Raw genomic sequence first — 20,148 nt, 5'->3', positions numbered from 1 at the left:
CAAACCTCATTTTTTCGTAACTATGAAGGCAAAGTCTCTCTTTGCAAAACACTATTACTAGAGACTTTTCTTCCACATGCTCAAAATGACCTGGTAAGAAAGAGAGCTGCCTTAACTTTAAACGGGAATACACTCCCAAACTAGAACGTGAGTAAAATAATGGTGAATAACTTGCAACAATACTTCACAGAAAATGCCGCAGCTCTTTGTAGGCCTACAACAAACCATCCCTCAAATAACTCTACAGAAACAGCATTTCGCCATCATGTAGAATAAGTAGTTCTTACCAGTAGAAGACATGTATCAACCAAACAAAAAGTTCCTGATCTCCCGATTCCTGCACTGCAGTGCACAACAACAGGTCCATACTCGGGGCTAAGTGACCCAGACTCTCTCACTTTGAACAGGAAATTGAGGAATGAAGCAGGTGACTCTGGGACTCCAAAGTCAGGCCACGTAGTATAATGAAAGTGCAGAATCTCTCTAGTTTCCTGTGTCTGTAAGAGAAGGTATTTATAAAGTCTTTTAGCCTGGAAATAAGAGTCAAAGACTTTCAAAGCACAGTTCCCTACAACACTGTTCTAATGAGCGAACACCATTCCTTGCATGTTCATTTTCCTAGCAAATAATCTCTTTTTTAATATATATATATCATGGTTGGACATTTTTAGCTTTAGGTCAATTTCATATTTATTCCTTTGGAAAAATTGTAGCTACTTCCTTTAAAAATAACTCTGTGATTTATAAGGAATGGAGGAGGAGTGTGTGTGCACAGCTTTTTATGACATTTGTGCTAAATTACTTCCTCTTGCAAACTACATTACAAGAACTTTAGCTGTTAATAGAACAGCTACTTCAGAACAGCTGACTTTTGAATTCAAAAGACAAAGTTCCACTAGTCTGAGGGAGCTTTTATAGCTGCATAGCTAAGAAACTATCTAACTTACAAATAATTATGTCTTGCTGCGAAGGTCTCAGTATTTTGAGCAAAGGAAATGAGATATGAAAATTTATTTATGCATAACATGGTTTAATTTTTTCCGTACAGTTCAAATGCTCTTATCAACACAGGATAGCTGGCACTATCCTGTGCCTGCCAATTTCCAATGGCAGGATATCATTTGAAGATTTCTCAAAATTAAGTACCTCAAGTTATAGAAGCTCTTTACAGTTTCTGCAAGCAAAAACCCTATACTATCACAGATGTTCCTTTACAATTTTGTTCCCTATTTGAAAACTTTCTTCCAAGATTACTAAGCTACTGGTGCTTACATTCTCCTTGAATCCTGAGCTACAACTTTAAAAAGCATGTCTGTGGTAGACATCATATTTAAGTCACACCACAAACTACAACCACCAAATTCTTACTCATTCAGGTACAATTTGGCTGGTCAAATTCATACCTTCCAACAGTTTCACATTTCCTGGCAAGATGAAGTGTGTAAGAAGCTAAGAGATGAACTGAGGAATAACTGTATCTTAGTAGTGTAGTAGTGAGCAGTACCAGGACAGAGCAGTCATGCAGAATTCAGATTAGCATGTCACAATATACACATCTAGCTCAACCCCATAGGGAACCTCAGATATTATCTTCAGCTGCCTGCACTCAGTGTTCTTCCTTAGCCGGTCTCCCGCAGGAGCTTTAGATCAGCTCTCACTGCTCTGAATGACTCTATTTTTGTTTTTCTCCTCTATTAGAGCAATGCTCTAACACAGGACAATGTTGAAGCGGAGGGGAAAGGTGAGAAACAGCATGCATAGTTTTATTTTGATATTGCCCAAAAGAAAAAAAAGAGTTACTCTCTTAAATCTAGTGGCCTGATCCTCATGCTGAGCTCCATACAGCTCATTGCAAGACCAGGGTTGAAATGATTCCTGCTTTCTGAGAGTCATCAGCGCAAAACTTGAAGACTTAAGCCACAGCCTAAAAAAACAAACCTTAGAACAAGACACAAGCAAACAGGTAGTGTAAGTGACTGGAAGAGCAACTATTTCAGACTTAAGAAGCATAGAAGCACTAAAACATTGCAAAGTGATGTTATAAAGGGTCCTCTGAAATCCCACGTTGTGATGAGCTAACCTCACTGAGTCTACAGACGAAGATGGGAATACAAAGACTCTAGCTTCCCCAAACGTATTTCGAAAATACGTAGAGTTTCATTTCCACAACACAAATTGGAGGCTGTAGAATAATCTCATGTAGGATTACTAATTCTACAATAAAATCTGCTGGAATTGGCGGGTGTCCCTTTAAAGCCTTTGTTGATCAGGAGGTAAGTCTCACCTCAAAGAAGTTAAAGGATCTGATTGCTAGTAGTTTCTGTACTTACTGTAAGGTTTTCCAATTCTAGCTGTCGTACTGTGTAATATGATTTTACATCTTCAGATATCAAGGTTAGTTTCAAGTTTGTATCTTCAAAAAACATTTCTTTCTCTTCCTTCTGTGGCCAGTACTGTGCACACTTTATCTAAAAATAAAAAGGAGCCATTTATACATATCATTTATGTTTGTGTAAAAGGCAAGAAATAAGTGTCCTTTAATACAACATTTTCTTATGAGACAATTTCATGATCTGCCTTTATTATAAGAAGGAACAATTCTAGTGCAAGGGATACCAGTCTTCCTATACACTGCTGAACCATGTCCTCAGTGAATCTTTTGTATATATCAAATTATTTTGACCGTGACTGATACCTATGGATCGAGGATAGGTTTGTGTAGGTAGAGGTGTTTTTATTCCACATGTGAGCTGAAAGAGTGTGGAGCTGAGCTGCACTGCTGTAGAATCTAATCAAAATCACCAAAATCGTTATTTATTTTGGCCTGTGTCAGACTAATAATAATAATACCAACAAAATATAATAACTTCTAAATATAAAAGCTGTCAGAACACTCCGCCAAAATCTGAATCCTAGTCTACTCTGCATTTATATATATTATCCTCATGTTAAATAGTTAAACATTTCAAAAGAAGGGATAAATGTTAATAAGAAAAAGAGCAGAATGTACCAAACAGTATGAAAAGGCATTATGAATCCCATTAATAAGCTACAGAGAATTACAATGTTACTAATTTGCAAATGTAACATCAGATGAGATTTTGGGTTACTCCATTCACTCACCCAAAGCAAAAAAAGCAGCAAGATCACTTTGCACATGGCACAGTTTAAAAGTAAAGTGCCAAAAAACCCCACCCCTGTTATCAGCAAACATTCCTGTTACCTACTTCTGACTGAATTTCAATATACTCAGTAAAGTTTTTCAGAGCACTTAGTTTTGCAGTAAGGCTGTAATATGCTGGAATCTTAAATGAGTCAACCAAATAGGAAAGTAACACATTTTGCCCAGTGTGGGGAAAAAACAAAACTAAAGAAACTCATCAGCAACACAAATAGGAAAGTCTGCAACAAAGTTTCTGACCATTCACCCTAAGGACATTAGGGCTGTGACAGCTGGCCTGCTACTCCTGCATTTAAACACTGCTCCTCTGAAATGGAATTATGACCAGCACTTGTCCAAACCTAAACCTGCAACAGGAATGGATTGCTGGACACAGGTAATGCTTCTTGCATTAAATTGCAAATAATAGGTCTTGAAGTGAAAAAACATGGAAACAAGAAAAGTGATTATTATGTAGTTTTGTTACCTATGAGAGAGTGCTGTTCTGCATGTAATGGGAGCAGGGATGAAAAAGAACAGTATTGTCACCTCCAGAATCGTTTCTTATGGCATTTTAAAAAATAAGAAAACCCTTCAGTATTTTAGTCATAGGTAGACAAAGTAATTTCATTCAGTTTTGTCAAGTTTAGACATATCAGAGCCCAGACTTGCTCTAGTTCTGACTCAAATTGTATCCTCTAGTTCGTTAGGGTATAAACTGTAGTTACAATCCTCTGCATTTTTTTGTATTAATGTTTAAGAGACAGCAATTGGCTGTGTGTCTAATTTCTCCACCAAATGTGTCTGCAAACAATATTTTGCTGAGCTTCACTGTAGGTCCCCGTTGCTGTTTGCTGAGAAGTGTTTGCTGCCTGCCCTAAGGGATAATTCGTTTTGTTCAAAACTACTGGCAGTGGAGAGAATGAGTGGGAATGGTTGGAAAGGAAGAAACTATTGAAAAATATGGTTACGGCACCTCTTTTGAAGATTAAGTTTCACTTACACTACAAAAAAAAAGCGAAACAGTCAAAATCAAGACTGCAGTTAGTTAAAATACAACTCACTGCACAAGAATTTTCCTAATTATTGGAAATTCTTTCCTGATCACGCAAAAGCATGTACCACCCAGTTATCACTGGTGGATACCCAACATACCCACTACCCATCCTCTGAAGTGCCTTTATACTGTAATATTCATCATAAAATTGTACATGTCTATCAGTTTCTAAAATCACTTTTGTCTCGAATTTGCACAGCTGCCAAGTCCACTTTAAAAGCACAGGACAGCAGCTGTATTAGCACACAGGCAAATTTCTGAACCCGTGGATGAAAAGATTAACTCCACACCTGATAGTTCCTGTCCTCTCCACCACCAGCAGGGCTGAGCCATTTCCTCTCAAGACAGCAGCTGCTCTTTGTGCCAGAGGAACCTATTTTTTTTTTTTACCCATCTGAAGGCTAATTACCTAAAATTACCCTGATGGTTTATCTACTGTTCCCCTTTATCTTTTGTCTGTCTTGCCTAACATAAGCCTCTTAAAATGTCTGTACAGAACTAAGCCCACTGAGCTTGTCCTAGCAAGTAAACCACTAGACTAACACCTGTGCTTTACTTAAGATGAACACTTAAGATGAATGCTTAAGCTAGATCCTGGAAGAAGTACTTTTCATTGTACTCCAGTTTACCTCATATTTGTAACATCTTTTCAAAAACAGTGACACCAAGGGAAGCAACACACATAAAAGGTATGTATAATAAATAATTAGATCTCTTATTGCATGAAGGAAACTTCAAGTTAAAGTGCATCTACAATTACTTTAAAACCACCTCATAATGCTTGTGAATGAACACTTGGTGTAAATGACCTGAGAGGTACAATCTGTATACACTGAAAAGTAAGAACTGCATTCAAATATCTAGGTTAGCAACAAAGACCAAATATTCCTCTGTGTGGAGAGTCATGTTGTGTTCATGTCTTATTTCAGCCAAATTCAGAAGAAATCAGGACCTGCAACCACAAACATACTAGTTTTCTGACTTCATTAAGACTGGTTCACCAAGTACTCAATCCTTGGAATAATTTATTAGATAAAATACATATGACCACTTTACTTTCTACTATTGTTCTTTGATTATTGCTTTTTTTAACCACACACATGCAACAAACACACAGCTAAAACTGGATAAGTACTTACTGATCCCTTTTCCATCACTCTGTTCAACATGACAACACCACGGCTTTTCTGTTCCCAAACCATCTCCCAAAAGTGACCACAAGTATTTGGCAAAGGACCCTGCACAGACAGAATCCCCAGAAATAAGCATTATTTTCTCTTAATGTCAGAGCAATGTTCCTTGGTAAAAGTCACTGCAATTGGCAATAAATTTGGGTAAGTAACAAGCAAACTCCTTATTTTAAACTGTAAAAAAGTGGCACTATAGCTTTAAGTTCCATTTTCCCACTGTGAATTCACCCACCAAAGTGTGGTAAATCTGTTTCCCACACATAACAGGAAGAGAGAAGTAGTGTCATTTGCGAGAAGAGAACTGGGAGTGAAAAATGCTGAGAGAACTTTCTTAGGAAGGGCAAACGAGTAATGGGGAAATGAGTCCTCATTAACTAAGAGCAGCATTAAAGCATATGTTTAACTATTCTGCAATATATCATTGTTATTCATAACACTTGAAAATTACTAAATTGAATGGAGAAATATTTAAAAGACTGAAAATGCCAGATCACTTAATGAGCTAAGCAGGTTTCAAGAATCTTCATGGATATTGCACTGTTTGCTTTGGGACTGAACAAAATGATAATTCCTTTTCAAGAACTATCTACTCACAAAGTATATTCCCTTATAAGCTAGTACTTGTGTTATGTTCCTTCACTCTTCTCCACTCCAGAATCACTGCCCTGAATTTTTGGCAACACAAACCAACAACATTGTGCCTCTCTCATTCACTATCCAACACCTTGTTCAAAGAGAACAGTGGCCCAGGGTCCTCAAAAAGAATGACTGGATTTAAATAAAGCCAGTCAAATCCATTAAATGCTGTATCAAACAGATCACTGATACAAGTTAGCTGCACATCTGCCTACTCCACATAGATGTTTCTCTCTTCAACGCTATGATCAGTCTCGCTTGTCCTGAATAAAGAAAATAAGAGTTGCATGCACAGAATTGTTCTCTTATTGAACTTTGCACTGTCCATTGCTTCATTAGTGATTTATCTTCATTCTCTGGAAACAGGAAGGAAGAGCTGCTGACTTTTGCTTGAAAATATTAATCCCAGTCTACCTTTATCTAAAGCTTGGAGGAAGAAAAAAAAATTGCCAAGATTAGAGACCAGGACTGTCTCCAGGGAACTGAACATTTAGGACAAACAAAAATGCTGGCACAGTTGTTAGCTCTCAGAATAAGAAGTCAGGGTATCTAAGCATTTTTAAATCTATTACATAAATAGGTGTGGAAGTCACAGATTCAGTGAAAACCAGCAACAACTTTCCCCCATACCCTCATCACAGAAGTCTGTATTCATGTTAAAGGTAGAAGCATCAGCATTACCCAACTTGCACCTTTTGGAGGTTGGGTTGTTATGAGTTAAAACAAATTACTTGTAAATACTATACTAACATCACTTTCAGAAGGACACTTAACTACAAATATGTGGTGGAGCATACTTGCTTATTTGGAATGGTAGATTGGAGTCCTTAGAAATTAATTACAAGTATAAGAAAATTTCTAGTATATAACTTCTGTCCTATTCAACATAATGTTCTTAATATCCATTATATTTAAAGTATATTATTCCAAATAGATTTTGAAATTCTTGAAGTTCATATATATAGTTCTTCTGTAAATGTGAAGCCTTCCTATTGAATGAAGCTCACTGTTCAGAGAATATATAGGGGAACATAAGGCTATAATGGTCCAAAGCCCTAGTGCTGGCTTTCCATGTAGGAGAAATGTGATTCATTTCAACCACATCTAAATGTTGCCTGTCATAAGCCAATGCATCATAAGTAGATTTCTTCAAGTATGTTAGTTTCTGTTCTAAAACAAAACCTAGATGAGCCTAAAGCTGGATATACAAAGGGGCTGAGATCCTCTAGGAATGTGCTGTCAGTGCTGACAGGGAGCGGGAAAAAATATGTATTGTTTCTGTAAAATTGTTCTATGCATACAGTATGTTTATATATCCACATGCATGGTTATATAAATTTAACTAGTTTTAAAATATGGAAAACAAACATGATAGGCTAAAGAAATCCTAAGAAAAACAACTCCAATCACCGTATGATTTCTATTATCCACCGCCAGCGATTACCTGGGTAAGGATGTAGCTCCTTTGGGCCTCTTCCATTTTTATCAAACTAGCATTGATATAGTCATTGTCACCTTGGTTTAGCTTAATTCGACTGTGATCAACTGCAGCATAATTAGAAAACACTGGTTAATGTATATGCAGCACAGCACAATTCACACACAATCTCATCAGATATTAGGAACAAAAAGACTGAGTCCTCCTGAAGAGAGAAAAGACCTTAATCATGTGTAGAGCAGAAGTGTCGTCTGGTACTTCTAACTCTATAAATACAATATAAATACTATGAGAACAGCACTACACTCCGAAACAGTGAACATAATTCGGACTTTGTACATATTGGAATGGAAGCATTTGCATCCGAAGATAAGCAAATCATAACTGTATTTGTAAATCAGATCATACTGACCTATTTGTACAGTTATTAAGATACTGTTTTTAAATGCATCTAATTATACAACTGTATATCTTTTGTAGCTTAAACATTCAAAACTAGCTTCTTCCAGATTGATAAAAGTTTGCCTTAATATATATTGGACAAACAAAACAAAGATTTCTTATTTTTCTTGTAGACGTTTAGATATTTTTCTCAACCCAACCACACAGTCATGTACTGAAAAAATAACAAAAAACTCCCTCCAATTACTGCAGACAATTTATTGCTCTTCTGTTAGTTTCAGCTTGCTCTATTCAGGATAAAAAATACACACAAGAGTTTCCACATTTTGCAAGAAAAGCCAAACAAGACTGGAAGCAGTATCATCTAAAGAAAAAAAAAAGCCCATTTGCCACTCACAACCCCAAATACTAGAATTGCTTTATAAAGCAAACTGCGTGCAACAGTATCATTCCCTACTGAATTGTCCCAAAGTCTCAAGTGACCTTTAACCACTGGTATATGACAATACTCTCTCTTCAAACAGAATATAGATATATGTTCAATGAGAAAACCTATATGGCACCTGTATTTGAAACAGGCAGCACTGCTGCACCCTCAAAGAAGAGGGAAAGAAGTCCCAGAATGGGCATTGCCATTCAGAGCAGAGAAGGCAGTTTCGTGAACCAGCTGCGAACTTTCCTACTGTCTCACATAGCAAACGTTATTTGCTGATCATTTCACTCCAGTTCTGTGGTTCTCTGCATCCCATGTGTTTTCATCGTTGCAATCTCTCTTGCACCTCAAAAGTAAGCATGCCACACACAGGGCAGTCCTGATCATCATCACCTTCACTTGGTACGCGGGATCATGGGAGGAAAGACAGGCTGCAACCCTGAACTGTGCAGTCACTGCAGGGTGCCTTGTGGTGAGGACATGTGCTCAGAGAGGCACTTCTCGCCAGCAAATTCACATGTCATAATTCACACAAATTGAGAAGTCTCCAGAATGTTTAATGGTAATCATTTCAGAAACAGAGGCCTCAAACTAACATTACCACCTTTGCAACTTCCTATTTTCTCTGTCCTTAATAGCTTAGGATTTATTTCCAGTCATGTTTTATGCAAGGGTCTTCCCCATTTCAAAAAAGGGCAATTATGCATTATTTACTGGAAGGACGCTCATGAAAAGGATACCTGCATTCTTACTAATGCTATTTCAACCTATCATAAGGATTGAACAGTAAAGCAAGTTCTTCTCTTCAGATTTCTGTCCACAAATACAGAATCTACTGTATGCTACTACAGTGTAATCCTACGGATATAATGGCATTCTGTGACACCTATAGCATAACTGTATTAACAAAAAATTTGTATTGGATGCATATCTATATATGAGGGATATCTATTAAGGATGTCTAACAGAAATCTTGTTCTTACAAAGAGCCTTTAGCTGTAAAAAGAAGTCATTAGAGGTCAACAGTCTGTTACGAACAATGGAAAAGAAAGTGTACTTACAGGGGCTGACATCTCTGTACCTATTTCTGTTTTTGTTTCTGGGATGTTTGGCCACTTTACATGGAAAGTCACTGGCTTCATGCCTGATGTCCTTAAAAAAATAAATTAAAGTCTTAGATGTGAATCTTTCCAACATCATCATACCATTAGCTATTTTAAGACAAATATCCAATTAACATGACATTTTCATACACTGGAGTTTTGGACAGTAAGGTCTTCAGGCTTCAGATTAAGAACTGGATTTAAATTTATCAGAACACAGCACTAACATTATTTGCACGTTAAAATATTATCTTGCATAATAAAATCGTAAAACTTTAAGTAGTAGTACCTGACATAGTAGAACCAGACATTATGACTCTATAGACCTCATGAAGCAGAGTCTCTGCCCCAAAGCACTTTCATATAAACTGCTTTATGCAGTTGTTTCCACTGTCAGTGAAACTATCAATTATTTTTCTGACTCAGCAACAAATTAGAAAGAGTTCACTATGATAGAAAAACCTGTCTACCCCTTGGCATCAAATACACACAAAGTGATGTGTCAACAACTGCATGCTACAGTCACACCTACGATCATTTAGATCTTTATCTTGACTTAGCAGTAAGGTGTCACAAACCTGCAAATGGCAAAAAAGTATTTGTAACCAACGTGCACACACAACTAAACCATACGTACCGTCTCGAGCATATATTAAGGGTTTCCTTCAGACTTTTTCAGATCCATGTTATACCTCAGACATCTGATACAATTTCAGAAGATACAATAAAAAAGAATTCTAATGTCCTTGGACTTTAGTCTCAATTTGTAGAACTAGAACTTCACACTGTAAATAAATACTGCATAAGTATACAATTCTTAAAAATTATAGTACTAGGAACTTCAAGATGAAGCTGTCAGGTTTAACCAAAATGAATGAAAACTGAAGGAATGGATTTACTATAAAACAGGTATTTAGATAGGATAAATAAGTTTAAGAAGTCCTAGACAAATAGTTTGTGCAAATACCTGAAATGAACATTTGCACCTAGCCCAGAGGCCATTCAAAAATAATCATTAAAAACTAATCATTCAGCTAAATTCACCCTTTTTCATAGGATGAAATCTACTTTGTTAAATATAGTTAACTGAATGAAGTTGAGTATTACATTAAATGTTATCTGTCCAGATACAGATACATTAGAACATGGATGTTGATCCACACATCTATAACCGATGTGAGGAGTGAACAGGCTTCTTCACACACGAACACAGTCCATTTGCAGGGCTGTTTGTGGTACGCAGACCACTTGCACAGAAAGCCTGGGCACTCCTCCCTTAAGTGCTTCAAACTAGCTCAGGCTCTGGTTTAAATTGTGGTAGCTTTCCAACATCAGAGGAAGAGGATTTTATACCACCTCATAATCTTAAAATACAGGCCAGATTGGAATGTTTTTCTGTTTCTGTCAGTTTTGGATAAAGAATCATTTACAGTGCTTTGGGCTATCCGCTCAGGTTCACCTTTCTCTATCCCTTTATTTGGATATGTATCAGTTTACACTGAATATTACATGTCAAGCTAAGAGTTCTATTTTACATCTACCTGCTCAAAATTAGTACAGTATTCTGAAACGGCTCCTCACTGAAATAAGCCCTGACATCAGCTGCTATCTTTTTATAACTTAACACATGTCTGCTAGTATTTCTGCTTATGAAGAATGCAGTCTGGAGAACATGATCTCAACTGCCACAGTCTAATATCTCAAACACGAAGCAACTAAAATGGCCGTTTACCTAAATTCATCCCTGACACTAAGTTGGTGATTCTGCATTTTGCAGTGTTTTTTGGTTTTTTTTTCCTCCTCTCTTCTGTACTCACTGTACAGGATTAACAAGAGACAAAAACAAGGAACCAGGAAAAATGGTTTTCTAGATCTCTAACCACATTTCCCACAGAGCCTACTTTTTTTTTTTTTTTTTTTTTTTTAGTGTAAAGAAACTGCTCAGGGTCAATTTGAAAAGAAAATAGCAAAAGGCAAACCAAAACATAAATCCTTAGGCAATTTTTTTGCTGTAAATTTTGGGTTAAACTAGTTAAGGTTATTGTTAGGCTATTGTTTGGGGACTAAAGAGTTGGCTATTACCTCACTACCCAAATACTAGATTTTTTTTAAAAAGATGCTAAGATGCCTAAAGGTACAGAAAGAATAAATGAGTTGAAGAAGATGCATAACTCCCATAGGCATAGAGAAATAGAAAAGAAGGCTACCCATGTACCTCAGGAGCACAGACAATTTTAATAGCATAATATATTTCTGAAGCAAGTTTCAACAAAGACAGAATGAAAAAAAAAAAAAAAAGATCTCGTTCTAGTAGGGACCTAGATCTGGCACCAAGCAAGCTGCAGCATTGTATGAAGATCCAATTAGCATATGGCACGTCCTTTCTAAATGTAATGAATACCAATAAAACAGAAAATCCTGAAGGTCATTCATGTCTGCTCTTCAGTGGCCAGATTCGTGCCTAAAAGATGGGGCACCCTCATGTCAGCAATATGGGATAAAAGTGTTTGTTGTCTACAGTAGTTGCTTGAGCACCTAACACTAATGAGATATCTAAGATCACTTCCAGGATATGAAGCTGACTTCAGCGGAAATCAGATAGTCTTCAACAGAAAATTATTGGAGAGAAACACTCCAGTGACAAGTTATGTAAAATGGTCTTCTTGTTACAGGCTTTCTTGCATGTTCCTCAGAAGCTGCTATTATCGGTTAGTGCAAGAGTCAGTGTATCAAATTAGAAAACTACTGATGCGGGTGGTAGGGCAGTTTCAAAATACATACTACTACTACTACAAGATCTCCCTGCTGGAGAAAGCAGACTCATCCAAAGCACAGAAGTGTTATGCTATGAGTGACCTGAAGCCAGTGATGTTACAAGAACCGAAGTTAGTGGATGAATACAGGGATTGATAAGGTTATTTAACACCTTCTTGAATCACACTCGTAGTCACACTGCAAAGATACCGTTATTTAAAAAGGAAGCACGGCATTTCATCTAAAAGGTCATGTAATACAAAACTTCAAAGAGGAAGGGCTAGAATTGAAGTCAGTTTTCCAAAGTTAAATGCTTCCGGTTTTGAGCATGAGTCATTCCATGCCACTCATCTCCTAGTTTTAAGTCCTGTAAACGGTGCAAATATCCCCAATAACTTCAGGGGTGGAAAGAGGAAGTCTGCTGAAGAGCTGTTTTTCACATGGAATGTTCTTGTTGCTGTTAAGTTGTATCAGTGACTGGAATAAGTTCTTCAGTGCTTTACAAGTGAAGGTGGTTGCTCTCCATCACATGAATGGATTCAATTTGGCTTGGCAGTATCATATTTCCTGTGCAAAGATAGGACACAGAATGCAAGGGGTAGATGGCTGTGCTATTCAGGTAAAAGACATCAGTCCTCTGAACACATCCTTGCTCTCCAGAGTCCTGGAGATGTTCAGCAGGAAGAGGTGTTCATGGTGGCTCAGTCCCTTGTCCCAAAGCCTTCTGCACCAGATTTCCTGACCCTTTTCGCAGCCACAAACCTAACCTTAGTAATTCACTGCAGAGCCCACAGCCCTTTGATTTCATTCTTCCGAGCCTTCAAAAAATTCCCCCCAGTTCAGTCTCTTAACCCCTAGCTACTCTAGAGCTCTAGGTCTGTTAACTCCTCCTTCACCCAATCAGTACTTGCTGTAATCTTTTCCCCTACTTGCCCTAGCCACTGGCACTCAGCACTACCCAGTTTTGCCATATGTAAACACCAGTACAACAGCACACTGACTACACCCTCACTATCTTGCTCACAGATACCAGCAGGAGGTTTAGAAAGAAAATAAACTCAAAAAACCTATAAATATTAGGTAAGCTCACATGAAGAGTCTTTCATAACATCAGTCACTGAAGCATATTGCAATGTTGCTTAGATTTGCACATCAATATTTCCAGAAGAGAAACTAAATATTCAGTATAAAGGCTTCCTGTGAACTTTTGAGCAGGCCTCAAATTTGATCACACTTTTTATTTTACTACACCATAAATTCTGGAGTAGCTCAGACCAAGAGATAAAGATATATTGTCATTTTAACAGTTCTGTTCCTATGGGAAACAACAATTGCCAAGATCTTATCAAGACCTACAGAAGTGCACAGTAATCTATCTACTGAGGCAGTCATACTAAGGAAAGCAACTCACAGGAAGCATACAAACACTTAAATTAAAAAAAAATATAGCAGTTTTAGCTTAAGGGCTTTGTTGTACAAGAAGAAAAAAAAGAAGGTTTACTCTTAAAGGTAACATTGAAAAAAAGAGATGACGCTACTGTAGGGTTTTTTTTTTTTTTTTTTAAGTCTTCTACTTTTTACACTTGACGTAGTGAAGTCAAACAGCGAAATTAAATGAAAGCTGCTTTTTCTGAGATGTCTTTACAGCTGATATCAGAATGGAAAAAAGTTAGTACAATTATATGAAGTAGCAAAGACGTGTACAGAGGATCACAAGAAAAACAGATAGTACTAAAGGGTCCAAAACAACCAGCTACTTGACACAAAGAGGAAAATGTCTTCAGATTCTGTTTGCAAGGTAGCAAATTTAGTCACTGAGAAACAGTGAACTGACTCCGTCTCTAAAAAAGAACCTTGCTAACATATAAAGCACACCAAAATCAACTTTTCATTCAACTCACTTTGACAAACAAGACTGGCCTTCTTATACCATGAGAAACTTGATATCAGGACATTTGGATAGGCATGAGAAATGAGGATGCAACTGGTAGGTAACAAGAAGCTCAATGTGTATCCAAAGACCAGATAAATGAATGGACAAGTACATCATGTAACAATAACCATAACAACAAGCTTCAGAATTTCTACCAGATAAATGAAATGTGTCAATTTTAATCCCCTTTTTTGAACATTTTATCTAGTCTCTTGGTTTTGTTTTCAAGGAAAAATGATAATATTGATTTGCTTATTAAGATGTCTCTAAAAAGCCAGTGGGCTGGTATGCTGAGCCTCTTCCAGAGGTCAAGCTGCATGGAGAGAGAGAAAGGGACAGGCTTGTTTAAAGTTCAACAAAACTGTTATGTTAGTTAAAAAACAAAAAACAAAAAACCACACACACTTGCAACACGGTTTTCCTAGAAAGCCCCTTGCTAATTCAGCACTATGTGGGCAATCTGGAACAGGTTGTAGCAAAGCAGCGTAAGCAGTGCTTCTATCACTACAGTCAGCTGGTTATGGGCACGGAAATAACCCCCCAGGAGAATGCAAACGAGGCGTGATCGTGTTATTAAATCATATCAGCACCTGGGAAAGGGCACTAATTTCTTCTGGGCCCATCTTGTTCTTTACAGCTAGCAAGTATTATAGACTATTTCTCATCTAACTGTTTTAACACAACTAACTGTAGAAATTTCAGAATTATGAAAATTAATCCTGCAGTACCTTATTGTACCCACTTCACCATGGTATATAACTGAACACTGTAAATGTTCAATGAAACACTCGCAGCCAAACTGTTTTTACAGCATAGGTATGCATTTGAATAAGGGAGAAGGCCACACACTTGTGTCATTCAGCAATTTCAATAGTGTTATATATATTTTGCCTGTTGTCAAAAGGAAAACATTTCGGTAGTATAAGTCATTGCAATTCTGCAGAATTCAGTTGTTTGGATTCTCATATTGGTTCAGTGTTATTATCTGCAATGAGTAAAGACTGATTTTTAACTCCAATTTTTTTTTTTTTGAGGGTTGAGGGAGAGCAGGGGCAATCAGAGATTGATTTTGCTGAGCATTTTACTAAACTCTAATATTAGGTTAAAGAATTACATGGGCCTTCTCAAATTTCAGTAAGTTCAAAATACAGTTTGTCCTTGAAATTTATGACCCATAACAGAAGAAGTTCAGAGTAGCTGGCAGGAACACTTGGCTTCTGGTGTTTTGTAGCAACGTACTCACTGCCAAAACAGGAAACAACTGAATGGAGGGTCAGTATAAGAAAATAACCCAGGTTCTCCCCTCATTTTCATGTCCATCTCAATTTTTTCCCCCAGCAATTCAATCTGCTCCAGAAGTAAATCTGAGATTTATTGGAAGGATAGAGACTTTTGAGAAGACAAAATGGTTTTCTTGACAGCTGTTTTGCAAAGGAAAAGCTTTGCTATCTTTATCATCAAACAAAGTCAGTGCCAGGAAATAAACCACAGTCTTATTAAGTGTTCTTATTAAAGAGGTTCTAAGCAAGTTACTCATCTCCTATAAGAAAAATAATCATGGAGATAAGATCCAGATCTTGATTTTCCCAAACATTAGGGGTTTCCAGATAAAGAATTAACCTCATATTGAATAGACTGATGCATTGAAAAGCCCAGATATCTACATAGCTCCTGAAGGAATTAAGTCCATGCAAATCCAGACTTTAATTTGTTTGCAGTATGGGTTTGTATGAGTTTAAAAAAGCGTCTTTCCTGATCTGTATGGTTTTCCAGGCTTTGTAAAGTGACAACAGTGATTCTAAACAGTCCTCCTTTCCGAATTACTTAGTATTTTCATTCTGACATCTTGCAAGCCACCTAACAGCATTATAACTTTTATAGGACAACTACCACAAAAGAACAAGGTAAAGGCTATGTGCGTAAGCTTTGAAGACTTCAGGGAGGGTGGGGAGGAAGAGAGAAGACCTAAAAACTGAAGATACTAGAACGAAGGGCGAGAAAAGTTTCATCCCACACCTTTTCACAGTAAAGCCAGAACACTGTGCTGCATAACCGAGATGTATTTTCTCGAATTTAAACCAGCTGCAAGGGACAAGTTGTAAACTGGAAACCAAAGGACAAGAGATGCCCCTGGAACCGCTGTAGATGTTTCTCAAGGGGATCTCTGACTTCATGAAACAGGGCCTGTGAAATGACTTTTTATTTACACTCACTCCCAATCCCATACTATCTTTCAGAGACATTACATACAGTGTAAATAACCTTAATCAGTATTAAGAAAGCAAGACTTTAATATGTCTCCAAATTCTTGCGTAATGCATAATCACCATTTCATCTTAGGATAAAAGAGCTCATAGGGGAAAAAAAAAAAAGTAAGGTTCTCTTGATTTTAAGGGCCTCTTTCTCAGCAAGATTACAAAGTGATACAGTGAATTTCAGGCCATCTATACCAACATTACTGGTTGTTCACTCTTTGGTCATCAGTATAGGTACACTGCTCACTTTCTGGTCATTAGTCACTAATATTTTAAAGTTTTACTGGTTAAGATTTTTTTAATTTTTTTAAATTAAGAAGCAGCTACATATTTCCTCCCAACTTCCCCAAAATGAAACAGATAATTTCAAACGTTTGATAGATTTTGAAGCGTTTAAATTTATTTACACAGGTCTCAGAAAACAGACACCCAGGTTAATAAACCAATTACAAAATGTACATTACAGTTCAGTATTAGAAGTTCAGTGTATAAATCCAGAAAGTCTGACTCATTTATAAAGCTCAATGTTCTGCACAGAAAAAAAATAGTCTTAAAAGGTTAGCGATATGATAGTCTTCTGTTTAAACATTTCAAGGATTGTGCTAGGGCAAGGACAGAAGGCTTCAGCTGAAAGCTAACTAGTCCTGTTTGCACAGTCAACTCCACCACTAACAGCTGGCATCTATGTAAGAATTTCCAACTTTTTTCAAATTTAGTATCCGGCTTATGGAAATAACTTATTTTATGCAAATCTGTAATAAAACAGAGATTAAAAATTTCATAATCTCTATGTAACAGCAGTCAATTGACACCACATTTCTCAGTAACCAGAGTTCTATTTACTAAAAGCTAGTAGGAGGCAACACCATGTTGAGATGACTTAATCTGTAACAGTTTTATCCTTCTACCAAATGGGTTTTGGATAAAATACTCCTTTATGTAACAGGCATTTGATCAAGCTATAAAAACCCACTTCATCACTCACTAAAATCAGCAAACTACAATCCAGATTTTGCTCTGACTTTTATAAGTAATCTGATGGATAAAGATATACATGGAACGCGCGCGTGTGCAGACACACACACTTTACATTTGAGAAGAACTAACCTAGTTCCGATTAAGTTAAGATGACTGGGTAACTAGAAATATCTACAAAAATCATCATCGTTGTATCATCACTTGGAATCTGGATTTCATTAAAAAGAAGTTTACACTGTTTGGAAGAGAGAGAGAGAAATAACTTGAAAATAGTTACAGAAAAAACATCAAGAATTTAAGGAGAGCAGTATGTGAATCATGATAAGTATACTAACATGTGTCTGAAAAACACCACCAGTTGAGTTGCATCTGTTCAATAATAAAGGTACTCAAAAAAGATTTTGACTTGGTATATTTGGAGGAGTCACACAATTCTAAATGTATTAGTTAGACTGTATTTTGTCAATAAGAACAAGTTTTATGGTACTCAAGTGAAGGAGTATTTCATTCTCTATATAAAATTATTACATAGTAATAATTTTACTCCCTAAGTGTCTGAAAGCATTATATGCTGTTTTAAAAACTGTAGAATTAAACCTAAGGAAAAAAAAATCTGAAAATTCATTTTCCATTATAAACTGCAAGAATAGTGATGGGGAAAAAAGCTTTGTTCACCCCTAAACGTTAACAGAACAGAATTAAACAGACAGAAGGAATAAACTGAACTACACTTTAAGGTTTTTTTACTCTGTTTCAGGATCTATCTTCAGATAATTCTTCTCTTCCTCTGCCATGATCATGCAAACATATGGATAGCCTACTTTTGAAGCCTTGAATGCAGGCAATTCTACCAGGTAGTGGCTAATTTATTTTCAGAAGACACAGAAAAGGTACTGAAGTAAAGGGGGAAGAGCAGTGAGAATTCTTGTCCTATACAAACACAAACTACCTGTAAATCTCATAAGCATTACAGAAATTACCCTGGATAATTCTTATTCAGATTTAAATCTCACCTCACTTTAATAATAAGAAAAAAAGAAATAAAAAGGTTTTATTTTCAGTCATTTGAAGTGATGTCTAAAAATCACTCATGCTGTATTAAAATCAGAAGTTTCACTCTCGGCAGAAATCAATATGCAGAAAGTGAATCACTCCAGCCTGACTTCCTGTAAATTGATTTCAGTATAGTGAAACCTGTACATTTAAAATTTTGCAGAAGAAGAAGGTTCCTGTAAATGAACACAGGCACGTAGTTCTGTCTCGTAAGTCAGCAACCTCTCCCTTTACACAGACCGCACATGTGATTTGATCTGTACAGGTACAAGGCATCAGAGCGTGTGCTCTACTGCAGGGAGAAAAACTTCCGATCTCTTCTTTGATTAGGGAACATGCTAACAATTATACTCCCTTTTCCTGTCAACTGTATGACAACAGTAGTAAGCAATTAAAATCATTACTAAATCCTGTCTGCAGGACAATCTGAAGGCAGTTTGAAGCTGTCTTTTCCCCCTCTTCCTGGTGTCTACTCAGACAAACTATCTCCTTGATTTTGATAAATACAACAAAGGGCCACCTGTGGGTCTTTTCCTTTTTCTTTTCTCTGGGAGTTTCTAAATCATGTCTTTCCTAACAAAACTACAGTTGCTGGCTTTCTCTTACTCACATATTTAAGAAATGATACATGGGAGACCTGTAACTGAATTTTTGTTTCAGAATGACAACAGTGTCAGATTTTGGATCCAATCAGCAGACTGCAGTCAGACTCACTTCCATCACCACCACCTGCGCACCCTCATCAGGCAACGCACTTGGTGTCTTGTCAGCTAAAAGCTGATCGGGCTTTTGTGGATTCTTTATTCTTATCTCCCATTTTTTGATCCCAATGTATAGGTCTGTTCCATGATCTTTGGTTCTGAACACATCTTACTCCTCTATTTACATAGGAATGCCATTACACTGCCCAACAAAAAAAAGTAAATTCTAGCAATATCTGGCATTTCTATTTCCACTGTTAACAAGGAATTTGAGAGGCTCCTATCATACCAGGTATTGTGCCAACATAGAACAATATAAACTTCCTCCTAAAGTTAGGCTCCAGCCAGTTATTTAAACTAATATTTGAGCTATTGTCACTGTTTCAAGCTCTCTGCATCAGTTGGGGAGACTATTAACATGCCCATCTAATGAATAAAAGCAAACTACTACAATTACCAAAGGACCCAGAGCATCCACACACAGAACAAGCTCTGGGGTCTTGATGAGTTTTACCACACACACCAAGTTTGAAAGAAAGCAGTCCTATATATTTGAGGAGCTTGCAGTTTGAATCTTTCTACTAAGGCTTCATTAAGTTTTAAAAGAGACTTCATTTTACATTAGAAGATACAATTCACATTCGCTGAACTACAAATGAAACTTGTCTTGTGGTATTTGTGTCCTTTCACCTTTTCCTGGAAAGTATGTTGACTAAAAGCCAAACAAACAGCACAGCAGTTTAACTGCTTAATAGACAAACACTGCGGTCATTTTGCTGAAGACTAATATTTTAAAGAAACTAAATACAATTCCAAGTGCTAGAAGAGATTTTTTTAAGAGAAATTCACACTTTCTTTTTTTTTTTCAAGCAGCTTAAACTTACAGAATTTCAGAACTACCACAGCATCATTTTTATTCCTTTCATAGGTGATGTGAGTTAAACACATCTAGCTTACTGATATCCCAGAATACGCATCCCATTAACAAAAGACTAGCCAAGTCCAGTATTCCCTATCTGCTGTGATATATACTCAATATATACTCAATAACTAAA

General features: G+C 36.8%; 1 protein-coding gene across 2 annotated transcripts in view; it reads right to left on the bottom strand.

Annotated features, from left to right (window-relative positions):
* Positions 1–20,148, bottom strand: part of PTPN1 (protein tyrosine phosphatase non-receptor type 1) — a 46,560-nt gene that overhangs the window by 7,721 nt on the left and 18,691 nt on the right. For both annotated transcript variants that reach the window (XM_067307554.1, XM_067307555.1), the window contains exons 2-6: positions 9,378–9,468; positions 7,488–7,588; positions 5,357–5,455; positions 2,331–2,468; positions 288–497 (exon numbers count right to left, since the gene is read on the bottom strand). In XM_067307554.1, the coding sequence (XP_067163655.1) occupies positions 288–497; positions 2,331–2,468; positions 5,357–5,455; positions 7,488–7,588; positions 9,378–9,468 (639 nt within the window). The remainder of the gene's footprint in view (positions 1–287; positions 498–2,330; positions 2,469–5,356; positions 5,456–7,487; positions 7,589–9,377; positions 9,469–20,148) is intronic.

This window comes from Apteryx mantelli, chromosome 18, assembly GCF_036417845.1.
Source record: "Apteryx mantelli isolate bAptMan1 chromosome 18, bAptMan1.hap1, whole genome shotgun sequence".
NCBI lineage: Eukaryota > Metazoa > Chordata > Aves > Apterygiformes > Apterygidae > Apteryx > Apteryx mantelli.
This window is presented reverse-complemented; position numbering and strand designations above follow the sequence as displayed.